This window comes from Pleurodeles waltl, chromosome 6 (genome assembly GCF_031143425.1).
Source record: "Pleurodeles waltl isolate 20211129_DDA chromosome 6, aPleWal1.hap1.20221129, whole genome shotgun sequence".
NCBI lineage: Eukaryota > Metazoa > Chordata > Amphibia > Caudata > Salamandridae > Pleurodeles > Pleurodeles waltl.
The window spans coordinates 1,207,176,560-1,207,201,648 of record NC_090445.1 but is presented as its reverse complement, the minus strand read 5'-3'; the positions used below and the strand labels follow the sequence as shown (position 1 = coordinate 1,207,201,648).

The 25,089-nt window shown below is 45.3% G+C and overlaps 1 protein-coding gene across 1 annotated transcript in view; it reads right to left on the bottom strand.

Annotated features, from left to right (window-relative positions):
• The window catches only part of MYPN (myopalladin), a 2,801,288-nt gene that overhangs the window by 2,465,851 nt on the left and 310,348 nt on the right, over positions 1–25,089 (bottom strand). Inside the window, exon 2 of the mRNA XM_069240514.1 lies at positions 18,605–19,579. Within this exon, the coding sequence (XP_069096615.1) occupies positions 18,605–19,578 (974 nt within the window). The 5' untranslated portion in view covers position 19,579. The remainder of the gene's footprint in view (positions 1–18,604; positions 19,580–25,089) is intronic.

The window sequence follows — 25,089 nt, the reverse complement described above, 5'->3', positions numbered from 1 at the left end:
ATTATCCAACCTCGTATGAGAATGAATTCTTGCAGCAACAGAAGTCATAGCTACTGCAGACTTGGCAGCTTCATCGGCCAAGGTGTTTCCTACAACGTGTACTCCTACATGTTGATGGCCCAATATGTGTACTACATGAGCTTTTGGTAGTCTGTCCTAAAGGTCAGCTACCCTTCTCCACAAGTTTCCTGTTTGATGGTGTTCCCTTTGGAATCTCTGTGCCATTCAGGTGTCCCTTCCTGCATATAAACAATCACACCCCTCAACACAGACATCCTTGCAGAATGGTGCAAGGATGCCTGCGTTGGCAGCTAAATGTAGCACCAGCGCAGGGGGAAATGCAAGAGTGCGTCATATTCCCTTAAATACAGCACATGCTCATCATTCAGTGTGGTTGCAGATATTAGCTGCCTCAGACTTTTATGGCCGGAACTACATTGGTCCTCTGTGGAAGTGGCTAGGTCAATGTGTTCATGTTTAGTGTTTGCTTTTTTTACGCACCATAATTGAAACCTTCGAGAGTGGGTTTTTATTTTCTTTTAAAATCGTGCAGCTAGGAGACCCATAAAATGTATCAGGTTATGTATCGCTAATTTTAATGTTCATTTGGATGTAACTGACCACAGGTACACTTACTCTGCCTTAGTTAGTTTGAGTGATAATTATGAACTGACACACTTTGCCTGAATTTCACTTGATTGTTATAGAAATGACTGAGTATGCATACTTTCCACTCTGCAGTCACGCTCACTCGGGTTTATGAGTCTGAGCGGTGAAAGGATTAGTCCAGGATTTATCCCCCTAATCGCAAATGTTACCACAAAGAGGATTTGATGTGTTTGTACTCGTGTGCTTGAAATCAGACACAACAAAACCTTTAATCCACTCTAGTACTCCTTAGTTCTACCCTGTAGTGATGCATTGAACTGATCTGCAGCACCGCTGCATTGGGCTCTGCCTACCGAGGTAGTAGACCCGACAATAGGTAAAAATAAGTAGTTAAGTAAATAAATAAACATAATAATAATAATATTATTAATAACGAGGTAATAATAATGTAAGGGTGAAGTAGAAAAAGAGAAGGGCCGGGGCATGGCTTCAGGGGGGTGTTTGGGTCTGTTACAGCCCCCTAAAAAATATATTCTGTCATAAATAGTTGGGTACAAGTGCTTTCAGTTGGTTAATGTGAAGTGTGTTGGATGTTACCTGGGATTTTTACATGCCTACACTGACAAAAACTCACACTCTTTCTTGTTTATGTTTTGAAACCATTAAAAAGTGTTTAGTTTGAAAAATACTGTTTTAAGTACCTCTAACAAGCCACACTCCTCTCTCTTTCCACTGCCCCTGTAGGAAAGTACCTTCTTTCTTGGCATGGTTACCCCCTTTTCTGCCTGATGTCAGTGTGTTTGACTGTGTTCATTGGGATCCTGCTAACCAGGACCCCAGTGATTATGCTCTCTCTCCCAAAACTCTGTATTTCATCCCACAATTGGCATACTGGTGCCCCATGTAAGCCTCTAGTATATGGTACCCAAGTACCCAGTGCATTGGTGTTTCAGGGGATCCCTATAGGCTGCAGCAGTTATTCTGTCACGCATAGGGAGCCCATGCAAAGGTTCTGCAGGCCTGCCATTGCATTCTGCATGAACAGGGTGCATGCACCCATTTTCACTATAGGTCACTGCACCAGGTCACTACAAGTCACCCCTATGGTAGGCCCTCTCAGCCCACAGGGCAGGGTGCAGGTACCTGTGTGTGAGGGCACCCCTGCACTAGCAGAGGTGCTCCCACGAACTCCAGATCCATTTTCCTGGACTTTGTGAGTGGGGGGATGTCATTTTATGCGTATACTGGACATAGGTCACTACCTATGTACCGCTTCATAATGGTAAGTCCGGACCTAGGCACGTTTGGTATCAAACATGTTGGAATCATGCCACAATACTTTTCAAACAATTGGTTGTATGATTCCATGCACTCTGGGGGCTCTTAAGAGGACCCACAGCATTGCTCCTACAGCCTTCTGAGGTTTTCCAGGCAGCCCCAGCTGCTGTCACCTCACAGACAGGTTTCTTCCCTTCTGTTGCTCGAGCAGCTCAAGCCTAGGAAGGCAGAACAAAGGATTTCTTTTGGAAATAGGTGTTACTGTATTGGCGAGAGGTAGCCTCCCAAAGCCACTGGCATGCTTTGAAGGGCACATTTGGTGCCCTCCATGCATAACTAGTCTACACCATTCCAGGGACCTCGTTTCCCTGCTCTGGCACAAAACTGGACAATGGAAAGAGGAGTGACCACTCCCCAGCCCATTACCACCCCAGGGGTGGTGCCAAGAGCTCCTCCTGAGCGTTCCTGGGTTTTGCCATCTTCAATCCAAGGTTGGTAGAGAATTCTGGGAGCATCTGAGTGGCCAGGTCAGGCAGGTGATGTCAGAGCCCTCTCCTGCTAGGTGGCCACACAGCTAGGTGACCAATCCCACTTTCAGGGCTATTTAGGGTCTCTCCTTTGGGTAGTTCCTCAGATTCAGCTTGCAAGATTTCAGCAGGATTCCTCTGCATCCCTTACTCCGACTTCTGACGAAAGAAACTGCATCTGGACTCTCCAGGACCCAACAATCTACAACATAGATGAAGACTTCGCTTGCAACATTGTTTCCCCAGCTCCTTCCAGCTTCTGCAACATTTCCCCGGTTGTGCATCCTTTGAGGACAGCCCGTCTTCAGTCTGCCCAGGAAAGAAGAAGGAATCTCCCTTGGAGTGAAGGAGTCACTCCCCTGCACCTGCAGGCACCAACAGCAACGACAACCGGCTACGTGGATCCCCTCTCCTGTTGAGCTGTGTCGATCCTGCATCACAGGTGGTGGTCAGAAGTGGTCCCGACGGTCTTCTCTACCAGCTGTCCAACTTGGGTGGAGGTAAGCCCTTGCTTTCACATGCAGGAAGGTACCCCTGTGCACCGCGTCTTTTGCAGCTGCCAAGTCTTGTTGGCACTTCTTCCAAGGGGTCTTCAGGCATCGTGTAGCTCCAGCCCCCAGCACTCCTTCCTGCGACGCACAGCTCCCTGAGTGGCTCTCCTGCGGAGTGGAACTCCTTTTCGTAGTGCTGCGTGGGCTCCATTGCACCTTCTGTGTCCCTATCCTGTGGTACTCCTGTGCGTGCTGCCTATGCTTCTGTGGGCTCTCGGCAACGCTGAGGGCCCACTCTGACTCTCCCTCCTGGGTTGAGTCCTCCTGGGCCTTGCTGGTCCCGAGCAGCACCACTTTCCGCCAACCATGAGTTTTGCCGGTGCCAAGGCTTGTTGGTGGAATCCAAACACGCAAACTCAACTGCAAGCTTCCTTCTGGTGAGGGACATCGCCTGCATCCTCCAGGAACTCAACTCTGACTCTAGGGCTGCAGTGCTGACTCTTCTTCCTCACCGTCGACCAACTCCTGCACCCTCAGCTTGGTGGGTAGGGGCTCCTGCCCTCACTGGACTCTACTGTGTTTTCTGGACTTGGTCCCCTCTTTACACAGTTCTTCCTCTTCAGGAATCCACCACTGGTTTCTTGCAGTAGCTTATGGGTTTTGCAATTCTCTTCTTTTCTTCTAAGTGGGTTTTTTGGGGAAATTCTAGTGATTTACTCCTGCTTTCCTGGTCGCAGGGGGGTGTTGTGCTTTCCTGGTACCACCTGGTGGGGGTCCAACTCTTGCATTTCATTTTTTAGTATATGGTTTGCACTCCCTCTAGGGCCACTATTCTCTATTGTGGTTTACACTGTTTGCAATGTTTTCTAACTATTCCTATGCCTATTTCTGACAAATAGTGTATATATCTTGTATATTACTTACCTCCTATTGGAGTATTGTCTCTATAGTATTTTTGGTGTTGTGATATCATACTAACGTACCTTTGTTTGTGTAACACTGAGTGTATTCTTTCATGTGTGTAAGTACTGTTTGACTACAGTGGTATTGCATGAGCTTTGCATGTCTCTAGATAATCCTGGGCTGCTAATCAACAGCTACCTCTAGAGAGTCTGGCTTGTAGACACTGCCTACACTACACTAATAGGGGATACCTGGACCTGATATAAGGTGTAAGTACCTTAGGTGCCCACCACACACCAGGCCAGCTTCCTACAGCTCATTAAGCCCCCCCTTCATGTCCTGCTTTTCATATAATATGCTTTAACAAGATTTCCCAGTGTGATTGTTGGGAAATCTGCAGCTCCCCCTCTACCGCGCAAAATCATACTGATCAAGCTACGCCACTGACAGTGGCACAGCAGTGAAACACATGGATAAGGTGAAGAGAGAGAAGTATGAGATCAAGAGGGAATAAGAGTGAGGTGGGAGGAAGTAGAGGCTGAGGTGAGAGGGACAGTTGGGTTAAGTGGAGACACAGGAGGGTGAGATACTGAAAGGAAGGTGAGGTGTAGAGAGCCAGAGAGATACAACCCATGGGGATAAATGGCTGAAAACAAACAGTTAACACTAGGAGACAGAACCTGGCAATAAGTGTGGTATGCAGCTCTCATCCATACAATACCATCCAGAATGCCCAGACCCAGCTCTCGGACACTATGAGACTCTAGATAACCACATTCATCTTCATGGCCGACCCAATTTTCTTCAGTGCCCTCCCAGATCTCCAACTCCGGACAGGGCCCGGGTAAAATAGGTAAAAATAGGAAGGCTGATATGGTATAAGGTTCTTAAGTCACAGCCCCCTTGCCGGAATACAGTCTAAGACAGTCCAAGATAAATAATTGCTGTAGTGCGCAGCCTACAAACTGAGCGCATGCACAACTACAAGCAATCTTTGTTCTCGTTAACTATAGCGCTGGGAAGTGATGATGGAATACTGCGGCGCTACACCCTGCACCCTCCTCACCTTAAGGTCGAGCTCCTCAGCAACATCCAAGCAACACTCTTGACCCCCAAGCTGGAGAACAGCTGTCACCCCGCAGCACCCACCCCCGATAGGCTCCCCTGGAGACAGTATTGCGGGGCCCGCTCCCACGCTTGCGGGTCTCCCCTTTTTAAGACGTCCAGCCAGAATCGAGAGCCAGGAGTGAGGCGCAATCGTCAAGCGACTTAGGTGTCTGGAAGGCATTAACAGTGGACCCTTTCCAGTTTGTCTGTGCTCTCTACAATATAGCACAAGTCGACTCACTAGGTAGCAACAGTTCTAGGGTCAGTCATGAGGTAAGGTAAGTACTAAGAAACCTTTATTAAAAACTGATTATCGAAAAAATATGTCTTCTGTATAACAGAGTATGGGGAGGTGAGTCATAAAAATGAAAAAAAAGCAGAGTCTTAGGAAAACGTTTGTTACTAGTCCTTATTTTCTCCAATTCAACCAGCAAGTAGCACTCAAAGCATGGGTCCCCTGTACCAACTTCCAAGTGTTTGTCTGCAAAGCTGACATGCTATGCAGTAGCGACTCATGGGCCGCAGAAGGGGCGTAGCGGGGAGGCGCGGGGGGAGGCAGGAGGAAATAAACAATAAATTTTATTTAAAAAACACTTACCTCCTCCACCGCTCCTCTGCCCCTCGACACTCCTCTGCCTCTGCAGGCACAGGCTCCCAGCCTGCCCTGAACCAATCCTGACGCTGCTCAGAGCATTTTACACATCTATACTCTGCTTCATGTCGTCGGGATACTATTTACCTCCTGGGCTTTCATTTGACAACTGTGCTTTGTGAGACGGCGTGAGGTGATGACCATACATGTGCCTCATATGTTATTTTATTAAAAGAAAATCAAGCAAAGTAAATTGTTTCAGCTTTTGATGAAAAACACCAGTAAATTGAGCCTCTTATTACCCAAATTACACGTTATTGTAAAACCAATATCCTTGTCAATATTGACTAGCTCATACAGTTCTGTATTTTTAGTATTTATGCAACCTCAAGTACCACATCTGTAAAACAGTAAAACAGACCTATAAGCAGGCACGGCCCGTCCTTTAGGGAGGAGGGGCCACCCCCCCTTTTGCCCCTCATGAAGAGCCATGTTACAAAGTGGTGTCCTGTTTTGCATGTCTGAATCGATAAGGCAACCCATTATGGTAACAATGAAATAGAGAATCTTGCAGACGGAATCACATCTGTTACTCTTTTAAAGTGGCTGCCACTGAGACATAAATCAGTAATTGTACTTTTAAAGCATCAGATGCCTGAAGCAGTATTTATGGATGTCCATGGCCCTTCTTTAAAGGTGATCTCAACCTCAGAGCCATAGCAACTAGTTTTTGAGTTCTATGCTGTACAACCATGGTCATCCCTGAGGTGGATTGATTATTGCAGCTTTAAAACATGGAGAAAGCTGACATTTACTAAAATGATGCTTAGCAGTTAGGTGTGAATGACAGTCGGCCTAAAAGTGACATCACAAAACTCATTGACCCCAAATAAAAGGTGGCTGGAATTATGAGCAAGGATACACGTGTCCAGAAATAACTTTTCCAGCCAGCACCGCCGAATCCTACTATTATGAGTATTTTCTCCCAGAGTGGCAAATTTTATGCAGACCCATGATTACTGGGGATGTGGTGTCCGAATTCCTGGGACACATCTACTTCCATTCACTCCCTTCTCTGAGCAGGTGATAAATAGAAGAAGGGGGCATCCGCAGGGAGGGTGCTAGAGGAACAGCAGCGGCTGTGGACTGAGAGGCAAGAGCATTCCGTGCCCCCACTATGCTCTGGAGGGCCTCTGATGAGGACCGAGGTCGGCTGTGCTTGCAGCTCGAGCATCATGTGATTTGACCGGACAGCATTTCTGGCCAATAAAATTTTGTTTTGTGGTGTACTCCGCAGGAATAATGTTACACCGAACATGCCTTGCGATGGCCAGAAAGTTTTTGGTTAGATTAAGACAACATTGTAGTTGACAGTATAAGACTGATGTAAACGAGTGATATTTAAAATATGGCATTGTGTGGGGGGGTGCTTGCCGTCCTCCTGACCTTCAGGTGTCCCCTTGATGAACATCATTGGGTTTCTGCTTATTTGAGAGACACTCAGTAATATGTTAAATAGTTGGGAAGCACCTATTTATATGCTAACTGTAGTAAAAGAAAAAATCGAATAAGGTGTTCTGAACCACTTAACTTTAGGAACACGTTCAGTTTTAAAGATATTTTGCTAAAAACGTTTAAAAAATGATAGTCTCCTCAAAATTAAAAAAAATGTCCTTCATTAACATGCAGGTGTGTTTCATCTTAGTACATCAGATTATTTTAGTCCATTGAGAAGTTTAAAAAAAAAAAGGTATATGTTAGACCTGGCAGCTCTTGGCATGGTTGCCGTGTACTTTTTACCTCCCTTTTTTGGACCCAGTGCTGTAATTCGTTTTGGCTGGTTTTGATACTCCGGGCACTTTACCACTGATAATCAGTGCTAAGCTGCAAGTGCTCTGTCTAAATGATATTGGTAATTGGTTTTCCATGATAGGCACATTTGATTTACTGGTAAGTCCCTAGTAAAGTGCACTGTAGGTCCCCAGGGCCTGTAAATTAAATGATACTAGTGGGCCTGCAGCACTGATACACATGAGTAGTCCTGTAAACATGTCTCAGACCTGTCACTGCAGTGTCTGTGTGTGCACCATTCGACCACTTGCCAGGCCTAAAACTTCCTTTTTGCTACATAAAAGTGACCCTGAGGTAGGCCCATGGAGTAGTGTTACGAACAAACTGATGCTGCCTGTCTGTTCATGTTGAAGCTAAATGAACCATTTGTTCCCAGCTCCGTCTTGCTTGTGTTGCTTGGGTGCCTTGGACGAGGTGATCTCGTCCAAGGCACTGGTTCCCAGGTGCCTTGGACGAGATCACCTCGTCCTGCACCCGGGAACCGGGGGAGCGCTAGTGCTCCCCCCATGGGCCCCCCACCCACACACCCCGGTCGTGGATGGAAGGGGAACCCCAAGCCCCCCAACCTCCCCTGTGACATCAGTGAGCGCGATCGGAAGAGAAATGCAAAGCATTTCTCTTCCGATCACGTGGAGGAGGCAGGAGTGGCTTCAAAGGGAAGGAAATGAATTTCTTTCCCTTTGAAGTCTCTCTGAGTGTTTTAGCAGCCGGATTGCAAGCAATCCGGCTGCGAAAACGCCTACTAGACACCAGGGATTTTATTTTTATCTGGAAATTGGGATAAGGGAGCGATCCCTTGGGCAAGGGTCGCTCCCAGGGGGGGCATTATTTTTTTAAGGCCTTTTCTGTCCCCCCCGGGGGCAGATCGGCCTATTATTGGGGGGGCAGAAACCTCTAGGCAACAGGGATCATTTTTTTTTTAGAGGTGGGGAGCGACCCCTTAGGCAAGGGTCGCTCCCCTAGGGGGAAATTATATTTAGGCCATTTCTGCCTCCCTTGGGAGCAGATTGGACTATTTTTATGAGGCCAATCTGCCCCCAAGGGGACAGAAACCATTATACACCAGGGAGTTTTTTTTTTCTTCGTGAATTTCACACAAGGGGAGCGACCCCTTAGGCAAGGGTCGTTCCCCTGGGGGGGGCAAATTTATTTTAGGCCATTTCTGCCCCCCTTGGGGGCAGATCAGCCTATTTTAATCAGGCCGATCTGCCCCCAAGGGGGGAAGAAACCGCTAGGCACCGGGGATTTTTTTTTTGTTGTTGATTTACAGATGGTGAGCGGCCCCTTAGGCAAGGGTCGCTCCTATGGAGGGGCAAATTGTATTTAGGACATTTCTGCCTCCCCTTTGGGGGTAGATCGGCTGATTTTAGGTCAATCTGCCCCCAAGGGGGGGCAGAAACCACTAGGCACCGGAGATCTTTATTTTTGCGCCAATGTCACGCAAGGGGAGCGACCCCGTAGGCAAGGGTTGCTCACCAGGGAGTGGGGCGTGTGGTAGGGGGCAAATTTATTTTAGGCCATTTCTGCCTCCCCTAGGGGCAGATTGGCCTATTGTTATTAGGCCAATCTGCCCCCAGATTGGGCAGAAACCTCTAGGCGCCAGGGCAATTTTTCTTTTTTTTGTGTTTTTTGTTGTTGTTGTTTTTTTAGAGATGGGGAGCGACCCATTGGGCAAGGGTCTCTCCCCTGGGGGGCAGAAACAACTAGGCACCGGGGATTTTTTTTTGCGCCAATGTCACGCAAGGGGAGCGACCCCGTAGGCAAGGTTCGTTCCCAGGTGGGGTTGGGTGGGCAAATTTATTTTATACCATTTCTGCCCCCCCCTGGGGGCAGATCGGCCTATTGTACTAGGCTGATCTGCCCCAGGGGGGCAGAAACCTCTAGGCGCCAAGGCACTTTTTTTTTTGTGTTTTTGTTTTTTGGTTTTTTTAGAGATGGGGAGCGACCCATTAGGCAAGGGTCGCTCCCCTGGGGGGGGCAAATTGTATTTAGACCATTTCTGCCCCCCTTTGGGGGCAGATCAGCCGATTTTAGGTCAATCCGCCCCCCCAAGGGGGGCAGAAACAACTAGGCACCGGGGATCTTTTTTTTTTTGCGCCAATGTCACGCAAGGGGAGCGACCCTGTAGGCAAGGGTCGCTCACCGTAGGGGTGGGCGGGGAGCAAATTTATTTTAGGCCAGTTCTGCCCTCCCTGGGGGCAGATCGGCCTATTATTATTAGGCCGATCTGCCCCTGGGGGGGGCAGAAACCCCTAGGCGCAAGGGCAAATCTTCTTTTTTTTTGTAAATTTTTTTTAGAGATGGGGAGCGACTCATTAGGCAAGGGTCGCTCCTCTGGGGGGCAAATTGTATTTAGACCATTTCTGCCCCCCTTAGGGGCACATCAGCCAATTTTTGTTAGGCCTATCTGCCCCCATGGGGGCAGAAACCACTTAGGCACCAGGGATTGGTATGTGTGTATGCATGTGTTTTCTTTAGGGAGGCAGCCCCTGGGGTAAGGGTCGCTACCCATGGGGGCACATTACTGTTGGCCATATATGCCCCCCATTTGGGGCCGATGGGCCTATTTTTGGAAGGCCCATCTGCCCCAAGGGGGGGCATAAAGCCCACCAGAGGCCAGGGAAGTTTTGTTTCCAAAAATAAGAGGGTGGGGGTATGGCCATACCCCCACCCCAAATAAATGGGGCCAAAGTTGTTCTGCCCATTAGTGGGCAGATGGGGCAATTACCCCTGATCCACACCCCGGGGGTAGAAAGTCTACTAGATGCCAGGGAATTTAAAAAAAAACAAAAAATATTGGGTTGGTGGCTACGTTGTGTTTTGGGCCATTTCCTTTCGTGGGCGCTAGGTCTACCCACACAAGTGAGGTACCATATTTATCGGGAGACTTGGGGGAACGCTGGGTGGAAGGAAATTTGTGGCTCCTCTCAGATTCCAGAACTTTCTGTGACCGAAATGAGAGGAAAAGGTGTTTTTTTGGTCAGATTTTGAGGTTTGCAAAGGATTCTGGGTAACAGAACCTGGTCAGATCCCCACAAGTGACCCCATCTTGGATTCCCCTAGGTGTCTAGTTTTCAAAAATGCCCTGGTTTGCTAGGTTTCCCCAGGTGCCGACTGAGCTAGAGCCCAAAACCCACAGGTAGGCACTTTGTAACACCTTATCTTGTGGCCATTTTGGAAATACAAAGGTTTTCTTGATACCTATTTTTCACTTTTTATATTTCAGCAAATTAATTGCTGTATAGCCAGTATAGAATAAAAACCCATTGCAAGGTGCAGCTCATTTATTGGCTCTGGGTACCTAGAGTACTTGATGAACCTACAAGCCCTATATATCCCTGCAACCAGAAGAGTTCAGCTGACGTAACGGGATATTGGTTTAAAAAATCTGACATCGCAGGAAAAAGTTACAGAGTAACATGTGGAGAAAAATGGCTGTTTTTTTCACCTCAATTTCAATATTTTTGTATTTCAGCTGTTATTTTCTGTATGAAACACTTGTAGGATCTACACAAATGACCCCTTGATAAATTCAGAATTTGTCTACTTTTCAGAAATGTTTAGGTTTCTGGGATCCAGCATTGGTTTCTCACCCATTTGGGTCACTAAATGGAAGGAGGCTGAAAGCACAAAAAATAGTAAAAATGGGGTATGTCCCAGTAAAATGTCAAAATTGTATTGAAAAATTGGGTTTTCCAATTCAAGTCTGCCTGTTCCTGAAAGCTGGGAAGGTGGTGATCTTGCCACCACAAACTCTTTGTTGATGCCGTTTTCAGGGAAAAAAACACAAGCTTCCTTCTGCAGCCCTTGGTTCCCATTTTTTTTGAAGAAAACAAAATGTTCACTGTATTTTGGCGAATTTCTTGGTCTCCTTCAGGGGACCCCACAAAGTCTGGGTACCTTTAGAATCCCTAGGATGTTGGAAAAAAAGGACGCAAATTTGGTGTGGGTAGCTTATGTGAACAAAAAGTTATGAGGGCCTAAGCGCGAACTGCCCCAAATAGCCAAAAAAAGGCTCGGCACAGGAGGGGGAAAAGGCCTGGCAGCGAAGGGGTTAAAAAAAAGATATTTAACAAAGGAGGCGGCATCGGACACACTGTTCATCAACATACTTTTTGTTTACTAGTAAATAGAGAAGCAAAAATGTGGTATCTCTTATTGCTATGTAGACTTTCATGTGCTTATTTATTATGATGCCCTAACCATTCCAACACAATACATAGTCACTCATGAAGATAGTCTTTGTGTAACATCCGGTAATAGCTTATGGTACTGCAGCCTATTATATAAAGTACTTATCTTTCAGAAGAAGTGAGACGTGAGGCAGGCTTGCAAACGGGGGAGGTGCTGGGGCCAGGGGGCTGGAGCGAGACACGGTGGGTAGTAGGCATCCTGATTGTTCCAAGTGGTGTTTGACCCTCATGGGCAATTATAGTTTTGGACAGTGCACTCGCAAGCCCACAAGCCTGTGAAGCCAGGGAGCAGAAAGGGAAAGGTGAGCTGCTATTACCCCATTTTCAATCTCGACCCTCGGCTCGCTGGGAATTGGCGGTGAGAGCTGTAGGCAGCTGAGGTGCACAGAGACGGCCAGCATTAAGCTGGTGCAGATTGTGACTGCCAAGGTGCCTGCTCTCCCACTGAAAAGTCACCTCCTGGGCCCAAGAAAGCACTTTAAGAGGAGCATGAGTCAATGCTGCAGCTGGACAGCTTCTGATGTCTCCTGATCCTGTAACACAGAGGTCTGGAGAGTGTCATTTTGCACTTAATACGGATTTTACCTCGACTCTGCATCAAATCTGCCCTCAGAGTCCTTACAACTCGCTTTGCTCTGGCCTAATGTTGTACCTCATGTGCAGCTACTACTTGCCATTGAGTGTGGAAAGCACTGGGCAATCCTTGGTGAATAGCGTGTGAGTGGCGTGTTCATGCCTCTCCCCCTAGCTTCATCATTGCCCTGCAGGGCTAGCGTCACCAATTGGGAGGTAAAGCATGGCTACCCACACTTCCTCCCATTAAATTCAGCCACATTCTTACAGAACAGCATCCCATCTACTCGAAGGATCGAGCAATCAATCACTCACCAAAGACTTGGTATTATTCCCAAAAGGAAAGCTTTGCCCTGGAAAAAAGCCAATGAACTCTCAGATGACTCACTTATTCTTTCTCTGCTATCTCCCTCCCAGGGGTTTGAGTTTGGCTCAACAATTCAAGGAAACAAGGGACAGAGGAGCATAGTCAAAAAGGCATACCCATGGCCTCTTCGATGTCTATTACTTGTATAACAGCTGACCCAAAGACACCCCACAGGTCGACCAGTATTTTTTCCAACAGGATCCAGGTTCAAGGAGCCCACCATGCTGCTTGCAAGAACCACCAAGAAATCTCACCAAAATCAGCAGCAGTCTTGACCTCCGCTAATGGTCACAAAAATAAACCAAAGTTGTCTGTCCAAGGGACTAACGCGACACATCAGTCAGTACTTGTGTATCAGCGGTTACACCGTCATCTACTCTTGCCGCCAAGTCTTCAGAGGCACATAAGGAGACACAGGAAGGGACCTGCACATTAAGCTGTGCATCAGAAATAACAGAGAACAACTTTTCCCCAGATACAGTGCAGGTGGGATTGCGTACAGCGGTTGCTTCCACAAGACTAACTTTTGCACCAAATAACTTTGTAGCGGCTACACACAGGACCAATGGGGTGCAGCCACCAAAATATAATGGGCAGGGGCCCTGGGTTGCCACATCTACAACTGTTCCCAGGGCACAAACGGTAGAGAAAGGCACTAATACTATCCCTTCTCGCATTGACCGAACTAATAGACCATCCTTCATCAAAGGCCTCCTGATCTCGCAAGCGGTTGCCAAAACTCCTGTTGGTCCCATGCTATCTCGCCTAGCAATTTAGCCCAAGTGAGTATACAGCATGAGATAAATGATAACTTGGAACAGGTTTAGCCAATCAGTGGGCCCACCCAACTCCTGGCCACAGCAGAGATTATGACAGCCAGTCACAACCAACATCAAGACCAAGTGCCCAATGACTGGAGGCAAAATGGCACGATAATCAGACATGAACAACATCAAGATCAACTGCCCAGCAATAGGAGGCTAAATGGCCCAATAAGCAAGCTTTCACCTGCCCACACAAGCAGCCTTCAAGGTGCTCTTAAGACCCCAACCTTCCAAATCAAACGGGCACTTGTCTTTCACCATGGAACAGTTTGGAATGGTGTTTATTCCACACTACACTCCTAGGGGTGCCCAAGACATATTAAACAGAGGCAACCTGCTAAACCTGTTCCAAAACATTCCAACACTAAAGGAGCTGACCTTGGCCAAATTAACTTCTCAAAACTGCACTCAAATCCCAGGAAAAGGAACCTCGGACGCCCGTGATAACTACACAGCAGCGAGTTGGCCTCCGAAATGCCATTCTGAGCGAATCAAGGATCTTTAAGGAATGGGAAATTGAGCTGTTCAAGCTACACCCACTGAAATATCCTCATGTGTTACTGTCGCAGGAGCCCCCAGGGTGTACAGGAGCAAACTGAGTGGGGCGCGAGGTGCTCTCGCTTCAAAGTGCATCAAAAGCCACAAACTCCCTAGAAATATTATGTGCCTATAATCAAAGAAATGTAAGGTATATGACAAGAAGTAACTATAATAAGGGGTGCACAGTCAGCAGGGTAACTTCCACTGCAGCACCTGAGAGGATTATTCCTTGCATCATCAACCAAGCTATTTTCAATCTCAGAAACCAGTGACAGAGCCAAAGTTTACAATTACATCGTGGAATCTGGCAGGTCTGAGGCAATCTTTGACAAGTGAATCTGGAGTGGCATTCTTGCTTAGTAGCAAACATCATTTGTTTACAAGAGATGTGGGTGCTTACTCCAACATTTCTACATGGCTTCTACAAACCTTTTAAGCCAGCAAAATGGACTCACCTATTGGGCCAGCAATTGGGGGGGTCCCTCAATCTTCATTAAGCATATCCTTGAGATTTAAGTTGCGCCCCTCAACCAAAACTCTCCCGCTTTGCAAGCGACAATAATCTCAAGGTTTACAATCTGTCATAAAAAGACCCCCTTGTGCCTGATAAATTGCTATCACAACATGCAGAAAGTATGCAAACTGTGCACAACTGATGACCTCTGCAATTGCTTAGAAGCCATTCTTCTGGACTTCGCCTCACATGAAGTTCTGCTCACAGGGGGCTTTAACATCGGATTCTTGGGAAACGTCAGCACTGCTGCCCAAAAACCCAAGGAACAGGAAAAAATAGATCTTCTGAGTACCTTCAAACTAATCTTTGCCAAACAAGCATTCTAGGCTCAAGCTCCCCTACATCTTTCTGTCTGAATCCCTAATGAGCCATCTCATTAACTCTGAGATTCCCAGTAGGTCTGAAAGTGACCACAATACCCTGACAATAAACGTGGACATAAGAGATCCCATGGGAGCCAAATATTGGGCAGTGGGTTCCTCTACACGAGCCAAAGCAACAAAGTTAGTCAGAAGGATCAAATGTAGGGCCACATAATCTAAAAAGTCACTAAGTGGCTTCACAAGGTGTCTACTGACTCTAGTATCACTCAGGGGGACATGCAAAACATGTTGGGTAGACTGACCATGGAGCTTGTGGACTCTTTATTAGCAACCAGAGGAAGTAAGCAATTCTCAAGGGCAACAGGGAAGGATCAGTTCAACCACCAGTACAAGAAGGTCATTGTCATCACAAGGAAAATGTTAAAAAGGTTCTTGTGCGACCACAAGCACAACCCCATCATTAAAACTGTGCACAGAACATAAAAAAGAAGTATAAAAAGTGAATGAAGCCTCGAAAGAAAAGGAGTGGCTAAAGATACATCAAATTCTGCAGGAAAGAAGTCTAGCCCACATTTGGAATCATATTAACAAATTAAAAGCCCCAAATTTAACCAGTGAAAATGGAGTCGCAGTAAGAGTTTGGGTGAGTCATGTAACAGCGCTATATTCTAGCAGCCAGCTGCAGCAGTCTACATGGATATACGGGGATCTCCAGACTAGTCCACACAGAACCAGCAGGATTTCATCATGCTGGCCCAGGTTTGCAAAACCATAAAGGTAATGAAAAACTATGGAGCGGCTGGACCCAACAGCCTTCCTGCTGGGATTTTCAAATGCACTTTGGAAGACTGGGCAAATGTCCTAACTCCCTTTTTTAACCAAGCTTTCTTTTCAGGCCAAGTTCCATATGCTTGGAAGGGCTCCATACTGTGCCCTATATACAAGAAGGGGGGCCCAACAAAGCTATCTAATTACCTCTTGATAACCCCATTAGACCTAGAGGACAAAGACTACATTCAACTGTTACTTAAACAGCTAGAGGCTTTGGCTCTCGACAATGATGTTCTCCCATACTTTTAGACAAGCTTTTGAGCAGCAGCGTCAACTATGGACAACATCACCACACAGCTTCCACTCTTCTGCTGTTTTATTGATTAGACTGCTACATTTGATAAGGTAGATTGTCCCACGTTATGGAGAAAACTAAACATGTGGGGGGTTCCCTCTAATCTCTTAGGAGCTATACTGTCTTTTTATTCAGACACATGGGTCCATGTAAGAAGTGGGCCATATACTGTCACCCCTACAATCAGCACCCAGAGTGGTCTGAAACAAGGCTGTGCCTTGCCCCCCTGCTTTTTAACCTATGCACAGCAGACCAGGATTAGGTCTCTGGAGAGAAGCGGGCTGGCCCCCTAATGACTTGGGTACTCAACTTTACACATTCTTCAATATGCAGATTATATCGTAAATGTGAATTACACCAAAGTGGGCACACAGCGAGCAGTGAGTACCCTCTATACATACAATGAAAAAAACTATCTTACGATTAATCCAGACGAGACCCAAGTCCTGCTTTTCGGCCACCACAAGAACAAGGAACTTCTCTCATGGAGTATGGGGGCATGATTTATTTTAAAATGGCAATGAAATATATTAATTGCGGGTTTGGTTCACAGAAACCTCCAAACCCGCAGCCCATATAGGCTTGCTAAAAATAAAGTTGCAGCCATTATATACAGTTTCACCTGCCCTGATAGGAAATTAAAAAGCACCTCTGCTGCACCTATCCTTAAAGTCATGAAGGTTTCCCTCCTCCCAGCACTACACTACGAGCACCAGTCTTTTCCTGGAGCCTGCACTCTCAGTCTAGAGCATACCCAGTGCTCAGGATATATGAAAGCATTTCAACTGCCCAGTTATCTTCATAGTTCTAGAATTCGTCTGGAATTTTGCCTGTCAAATCATGGGCTAACTTGTGAGTCTGACATCCTGAAATAGTATGTATGCATACTGAAAGCGCCCAGAAATTCACTCAAAGTTTGCCTGGAAGACACATTTGAAAGCAGTGCTTAATTTGTAAATAAAGAGGTGCCGGTGCTCAAAGACCTTCTCTTAAACAAAAGACTACTTTAATTAAATCTGCCAGCACTGAAAACTGAGGCAGAGTAATCCTGAAGCCGTCTCGGGACTCTTCAATCTATTTACGGCCGGTCCTGCCCCTTCAGCTCATCCTGCAACTTTCTACTTTCTCCCCTTATGACACTTTTTAGTTTTTCCTTCTTCCGTCTTTCTCATACGTGTCTTTTGCTCGTAGCAATTGCTTGAGGCTGAAGAATAAGCCCCGGCCCTCACAATTAAGTGCTGCTGCTCAGCACCGGAAAAAACAACACAAATTAACACAAATTAAGCACTGTTTGAGAGTCCAGGGAGTCCATGGCATTGGCAATTACAACTTTCCTAATTGATGCACCAGCACTAACTCTCGATGCCATCTCTTTTCTGTCTTGGAGAAAGGTAATCAATAGGCAGCTCTGACTTGCTTCATTTCAGCAAGTCACTGCTCCCTGATGTCCTCAAGTGTTTTACTTCCCCTGAACACTTCATATCTGGTAGTGAAACCCCAGGCTTACCTCTGAGAGATCATTAACAGCTGAACGTGTAGAGACATTATGTATATGCGATTGCTTGGCCTGCCAGTAGCTGACTTTAACCTGGCATGGGACAACCCAGGAAAGGAGGGAGTATGCAGGATCTGCAACTACAAGTGTGAATCATGGCTGCACCTCCTCTGCTGCTGCCTCGTCTCAATACCATCAGCAGGACCTTACTGAAACCAATTTTCTTGATGAAGGTGGCCCGCACCTGTCAGGAGGCCTCCTCCATATGTTTTTCCCGGTCTGATCCAAGATATTTATCAAGGTGCGGTAAATATGTGAAAGAACTCAAAGGTCACCTTCGACGTCGAATCACTGACTTTCAACCTGTTAATTATATCACACGCAGCACTTTTTAACTGCCAGTCATGCCTAAAACCACTACTATGTACTACCGCATTTTTACCACTCAGGGCGTGGGTGTTTTATTTGTTTGTTTCAGTTTTTAGCAATCTAAATGATTTTACTGTAGCTAATCTTATTCTTTGGATGTCACGAGGTTGCACTCTGAGCTTTAGAAATAATTGTACTGGTTGTGTGAATATGCATCAAAGGTTTTTTATGTTTTTTATTAACTAAACAATAAATTGATTGATATGGATACTTGTCTTTGATGTAGGAACCTCTAGTAGCAATTTAAGGTACTGCAGCCTGCTTCAGCAAACACTGGAGTCTGACTCAAGGAACGTCCATTAAACAGTTTAAGGTATGCACCCTGCATTAGGAAAGGGTCGCTTGCAGCTTTTGAAAACTCTGAAGGGAGGCAAATATGAATGGTGATGGGTTTTTTGTTTTAGTTTTTTGCAAAAGTAGCTTAGTAAAAAACGAAGAACTGCATTATTTTTTAATGAAAACATGTACAATATTTTGAAAACGTCTAACTCAAAAGTACACATCTGGCTATCATTTCAATGATAAATTACTTATCTAAATTATGATGACCTAAAACGTACCAAGTAACATTTTTCCAGAAATGTGAAAAGCTTAATATGCTTAGCACACATATGGTGCTAGAAATCCCATTACTTTACTATCCAGCTGCACCTTGACTTCTAGAATCTCTGTGCGATCAAGTTTTTCAATGAAACTAGGTGGCCGACTCAGACGCCTCAAAATATAAAGCTGTTTGCGAATTCTCAGATGATGCCTCTGTAGTTTTCAAAATGTCAATGATAAATCACTTATGTACATTTGGATGACCTAAAACATACCAAGTAAAATGTTTTCAGAAATATGAAAAGTTTATTATGCTTACCGCACATTAGGTGCTGGAAATCCCATTACCGTACAGTCCAGCTGCACTTTGGCTCCTTCTAGAATCTCTCTGCTCTTAAGTTTTTGAATGAAACTGGGTGGCTGACTCATTGACGCCTCAAAATATAAAGCCGGTTGTGAATTCTCAGATGATGTCTCCATAGTTTTGAATTCAGATTCATTTTCGAGACCTTTGTTGTCCTTATTTTTAAGTGACGGTGACGGACTCTCTACCATTTCTTCTGCATTAATGGGTATTGAAGTATGGTGTCTTTCCCTATTTTCTGACATATTTGTGTAGTCCGTTCTGCATTCTTGTGCTATTCCACCTTTTGTTTTGTGTTTGCTTCCATGTTTTTTGCATATTTTCGGCCTGATCTTTTTAGAATTATGGGTTTTGAAAAGTGCAGAAAGTTCTTCAATAAAATCTGCTGCTTTATTTTTCAACTCTTTTTTTGATTCCTTTCCAGATCCAACTTGACTGCACCCATGTTCTTGGTATGTTTTCTGTGAGCTTTCAATGGATTCTTTGGGAACTGTTACAAAATTGTCATGGAAACATTTAGGATTATCAGGGTGATTATCTTTTTCACTGAAAGCAGATGGAGGAGCTAATTGAAGGTTTTTTTCATTTGAAACAATTTTTAGAGTTTTGTTCATTTCCTCTGCTGAGTGAAGTGCAGTTTTCTGAGACTCTAACTGTTTGATTTCTTGTGGCGTTTGATGAATTTCTTGTATTGCCAAGCTCACGCTTTTGTCTAACTCTTCTTGGGTCAGAAAGGCAGAGAGATCAGAAATTTGATCTGGGTTTTTTACCGCTTCAGCCAGATTTTGAGTAACTACATAACTTGGATGATGCATTGAATCAGATTCATGACTTGTACTCTCTGCTTTATGCATCTCTCTTTCAGCTAAATAAGTTTCTCTTAGAAGTTGAGATATCGAAGCAGAGGCTTCTACACCTTGGTCTTGCATTCTGTGACAAGAATAATGAAAAACCCATTAATATTGCATGGTAAAATTACAAAGATTTGCTCTGCACACATAAATATTTGTAAATATTATTGATTAGAACAACATTATGACATTGCAATTTGTCAAACAATGTACATCGCCTCTAATTCATTGCTGTCCATTATGTTACATAATGTTATATTACTTGAAAAGCAATTTGTATAGTGCAACATCTGCCACAGTGGAGACTGAGAGGTAGTTAGGTAGGTCTAGCAAGGAAACGCCAGGTTTTCATGTCTCTTCGAAAATGGAGCACCTCAACGATGGTTCTGAGCTAAATGGGAGGTGCTTTCCACAACCAAAGGGCTATAGCCTGAAAAGATATGCCCAACAAACAATTAATTTTATTTTAGGAAGAAATAAAAAATAAATGGAACATGGAGTTGCTATACCTGTCTCCTTGCTTTGCAATGCCTAAACCAGCCAGTTCCCCCCGCACTAAGCCTATGACATAACCCCCATGGTGGTCCAGGGGGAGACTGGCATGTCCAGTCTTCCCCCGAACATTTCTGGCAAGTGGCATGGTCTGTGACACAATGGCACAATTGGCCTAGTGACAAGGGGGAGATGCCAAGTGACAGGTGGCAGTATTGGGTGTGAAATGGCCTCTTTGGCCGTTGTCACGCCAAGAGGGAAGTATTGTGAGGTTTTAATAAAAATTAGGCCAAAGCATTTGGTGTTCAATTTGAATATTTTCAAGCAGGGCTGGAATCAGTAAAGTTGTTGCCATCCGGAAAGTATTGCACGTAGAAGGTTGGGATGATTTGCCTCAGGGAGGTTGTCTTTGAGTAGGCATGGGTTGGTGTGTGGTGCCCGAAGACAGTGCCGTTTTTAGGGTTTGCAGTGGCAGTATTTGCATGGTCACAGCTGCTTACAAAGCATGCACAATGCAAAGTAAAAAGGAAATTTGTAATGAAGACGTGGGAAGGCAAACATGAGAAATACCCAATCATGGCCAAATGTTTTCAGACTGCACGAGCAGTTTAATTTCAGGTGACTGAGAGCGTCTTAGTGCACGCTGCACAAGAGAGGGCAAGAGCCCTGCCAACAGCAATGATGATGAGTCATACGTTACGGAAAAGGCCATTAGCAGCAACAAATACAGCAGCCTCCAGCGATAGGGAGCTGCACACCATATTAATATCAGATAAGCAGGATGGCACAAGTGTGGAGGCGATGGATGGTGGATTTATGGTGCACATTAATAATTTAATGAGGGAGCATAGCAAGGATGTTAAAGAATGTGCCATGTTACAACACGTGCAGGTTATTGAGAGGCAATGCAGTCCAATGATTAATGAGGTGCAGAGATGGGATGTGGAGAATAGGGTGATTGCTCCCTCTGTTCCAGTAGGCAGCTCAACAGGTGGACGTGCACAGTTAAAGGGCAACAAGAACATTTCAGCAGGAAAGTGGGCATGGGTGGCAGATAGACTAAAGAAAGGAGAGCAAGGAGAGCTTTGGGGGCTAGAGGGGACTATGGCCCTCATTCTGACCATGGCGGGCGGCGGAGGCCGCCCGCCAAAGTCCCGCCGTCAGGTTACCGTTCCGCGGTCGAAAGACCGCGGCGGTAATTCTGACTTTCCCGCTGGGCTGGCGGGCGGTCGCCTTCAGGCCGCCCGCCAGCCCAGCGGGAAAGAGGCTTCCACTATGAAGCCGGCTCGGAATCGAGCCGGCGGAGTGGAAGCTGTGCGACGGGTGCAGTTGCACCCGTCGCGTATTTCACTGTCTGCGCAGCAGACAGTGAAATACATTTAGGGGCCCTCTTACGGGGGCCCCTGCAATGCCCATGCCAGTGGCATGGGCACTGCAGGGGCCCCCAGGGGCCCCGCAACCCCCCCTACCACCATCCGGATCCCGGCGGTCGGACCGCCGGGATCTGGATGGCGGTAGGGGGGGTCGGAATCCCCTCGGCGGCGTAGCAAGCTGCGCCGCCTTGGAGGATTCAATGGGGCGGCGGTACACTGGCGGGAGCCCGCCAGTGTTGCCGGTCCGACCGCGGTTTTACCGCCGCGGTCGGAATCCCCATTGGAGCACCGCCGGCCTGTCGGCGGTGCTCCCGCGGTCCTCCGCCCTGGCGGTCTTTGACCGCCAGGGTCAGAATGACCGCCAATATGTCACACATATCTAGTGGAATGGGCAGAAAAAGGAAGATCTATTGGCTTTGCCAATGCTTGTTATTTTTGTTTGCAAAGCTAGCTAAATAGAAACCAAGAAATGTATTATTTTTGAATGAAAACATATACAATATTTTAAGAACATTATGTAACCCAAATGTACATGGATTGCCATCTTCTCATCGAGAAATCAATTATATAAATTATAATGACCTAAAACATACCAAGTAAAATGTTTTCAGAGATGTGAAAAGCTTAATGCTCCGCGTGGTAGAAATCCCATTACTGTACAATCCAACTACACCTTGACTTCTTCTAGAATCTATCAAGTTTTTGAATGAAATTAGGTGGCTGACTCTTAGACACTTCAAAATATAAACGGTTTATGAATTGTCACATGGTGTCTTCGTAGTTTTGAATTCAGTTTCATTTTCGAGACCTCTGTCTTCCTTATTTTTAAGTGACACTGACAGAACCTCTACTTTTCTTCTGCATTAATGGCTAATGAAGTATGACGCCTTTCCCCCGTTCTCTATTCTTAGGCTATTCTACCTTTTGTTTTGTGTTTGTTTCCAATTGTTTGCTTATTATCGGAATGATGGGTTTTGAAAAGTGCAGAAAGTTTTTCAATGAAATTCTGCTGCTTTATTTTGAACCCCTTTTTTATTCATTTCCAGATCCATACTGACTGCAACCATGTACTTGGTATTGACTGTGACCATGTACTTGGTATGGTTCCTTTGAGTTTTCAATACATACTTCGGGAACTGTTATAAAATTGCCTTGGAAACATTTAGGATTATCAGGGTGATTATCTTTTTCATTGAAAGCAGGTGGAGGAGCTAACGGAAGTTTTTTTTTCATTTGAAGCAATTTTTAGGGTTTTGTTCATTTCACCCTATTGGTAAATTGTAGATTTCTGAGACTCTAACTGTTTGATTTCATTCAGTCAGTGGAAATTTCCAAACCCTGATCACATTCGAAATGATGTGTGGGCTCTGGAGTGAAGAAAGGGAAAGAACCAGAGTGACCTTCCCAGCTAAGACGTGAAGGATTTTAAACTTAGAGAATGAAGGCGTTGGTGAAGATGAAATACTGAGTACGATTGCAAGAATGAGTGGGATTTTGGATGAATGTGGGGAGATATGCAACAAGAGTTGAATTTTGGAGATGATGGGTCATTGGAAGAAGGTGAGATTATAGGTAATCAAACAGAGGAGATGGTTCCAGAGACAAGGAAGGGGGTATGGCCTAGGAGGGTTGGGTATATATCCAGGCAGAGAGTTTGTGTTTAACAGCTCCCAGGGAAGATGATAGACACTCAGGAAAAATTGTTTGGTATGCAAAGTTCAGGGGTGGCACAGTAATTTGTTCCGAGGACATTACAGCAAGGTAATGAACTATCAAAGATATAGGAAAGGAAGGGTGATTTTGTAAATAAGCAGCACATATTGTGGGTGGTGTTTGTGGGGTTTGGTAATAGTCCTGAAAAGGAGAGGCAGCAAGTAGTGTCACAGGCAGGGAGAACATGGCTCAGCTTTCAGTGCCTCAGTCTTGAAGTGATATGGTGGGTATAGAGGATAATAATACTCCTGTCACAGGAAAAGAGAGGGATGACGCTAAGGCAAAGGACACAGTAGGTAAGGATAACACAGAAGAGAGTGTTAAATACAAAAAGTTGGCATAAATGGCGATTTCAATGCCTTTAGAGGTTCATTTGACACAAGGTACCAAAGAGAAAAAGTGAGAAACAGACTTTATTTATGTATTTACGCTGTTTAATAGGGAAATTCAGGCTAAAGAAGGTTCAAAGGAAGAAGAATGGGTGCTAGCATGGCGACCTAGACTACCCTTTCACGATAGAGAATTGGACTTCTGCCTTTTTAATATATACAAGGGTCTACTGCGTACGCCATCCGGAGCAATGCATCACTGCTTTCAAATACATGGATGTGGTGTGAAGGGCACAGGACTATGGTAGTTTTGCATGGTTCAGGTATGATGAGGAGTTTCAGGCAAGGTTAGTGGTAAATATTGAAAAAGAATGGGGCGATTTGGATAATGAATTCTGGATGCAGTGAATGCGGCTGGCTAGGCTGGTTCCATTAGCTCACAGAGCAAGTGGTCTTCCCATTTCATACAGGCCCTTTCAGGGGTGTCCCACCCAGTTCCGGGTGGGTTTTGCATGAAGGGAACAAATGCTGCAAAATGGAGCATGCTAGTCCTTTAAAAGAGGAATTTGCATCAGGGTGGAGTGTACATTTAGACATAATTGTTCCAATTGTAGAGGAAAACACTTGGTCACGCATTGTATGGGGCAATTCAACTGGCAGGGCAGACAATATTTGGGTAGTGGACAACAAATTGGAGGAAAGGGGGCATACACTATTTAAGCTGGAAGCCCTGAGTTATTGGTTAAGCCTTTACCCCAAACAGGATGAAGCTAAGTCTCACTGGGGCTTTACAGAAGGTTTCAAGTTATGTTATCAGGGTCTTAGATTGCATAGGTGTGCCAGACGTTAAATCAGCAGATTCTAAGGCAGCAGTGGTACTGAACAAATTACAGAAAGTGGTGCTAGAAGGCAGAATTGTCAGTCCTTTTAGCAATGGACAGTGGACAATCTCACCACAGGGTGTAGTCCCAAAAAACACAACAAGGAGAATTTAGATTCATAAATCTTACTATTTAATTGTAGGAAAAGATTCTGCAGTAAAATGTGCTTCTATAGATGATGCCATGGCTATGGTGCATGCCTGTGAAATAGGAGCGGAGTTGGCCAAGTCAAGCTGCTGCAGATTCAGCCAGAATATTTTTCATTGATAGGTTTGCAGTTTGAAGGAGGTACTTATGTCAACGGAATGTTGCTGATGGGCACTTCAGTTTCTTGTTCGTTACTTGAAATGTTTAGCTGTTTTTTGGCAGTGTTGTTCTTAAATTCAGGAGTGGTTTCAGATTTTACACACTATTTGGATGATTTTCTTTTGTGGAGAATGTGGTACTCCTCTAGCTGTTTTTGTAGGGCTTGTAATGTAGCTTGGTCTCCCTCTGACGCCAGAAAAGACTGAGTGACCTTTGACTAAACTGACTTTTGTAGGGATCGCGTTTTGTTGTATAAATATGGAGGTGTGCTTACCTCAAGATAAGGTTCAGGTGTTGATACAACTGTTAGAAGAAGTGGTCACATCAAAGAAGATGGAACTAAGGAAAATGTAATGTCTTGTGGGTCATTTAAACATTGCTTGCTGGATAGCCAGGGCTTGACTTGCTTTTGCAGGAGATTAGTTTTTTCTTTATCTGGTACAATTCTCACCTCACCATAGAGTATGAATGAGAGCCAGGGTGCGTGCAGATTTG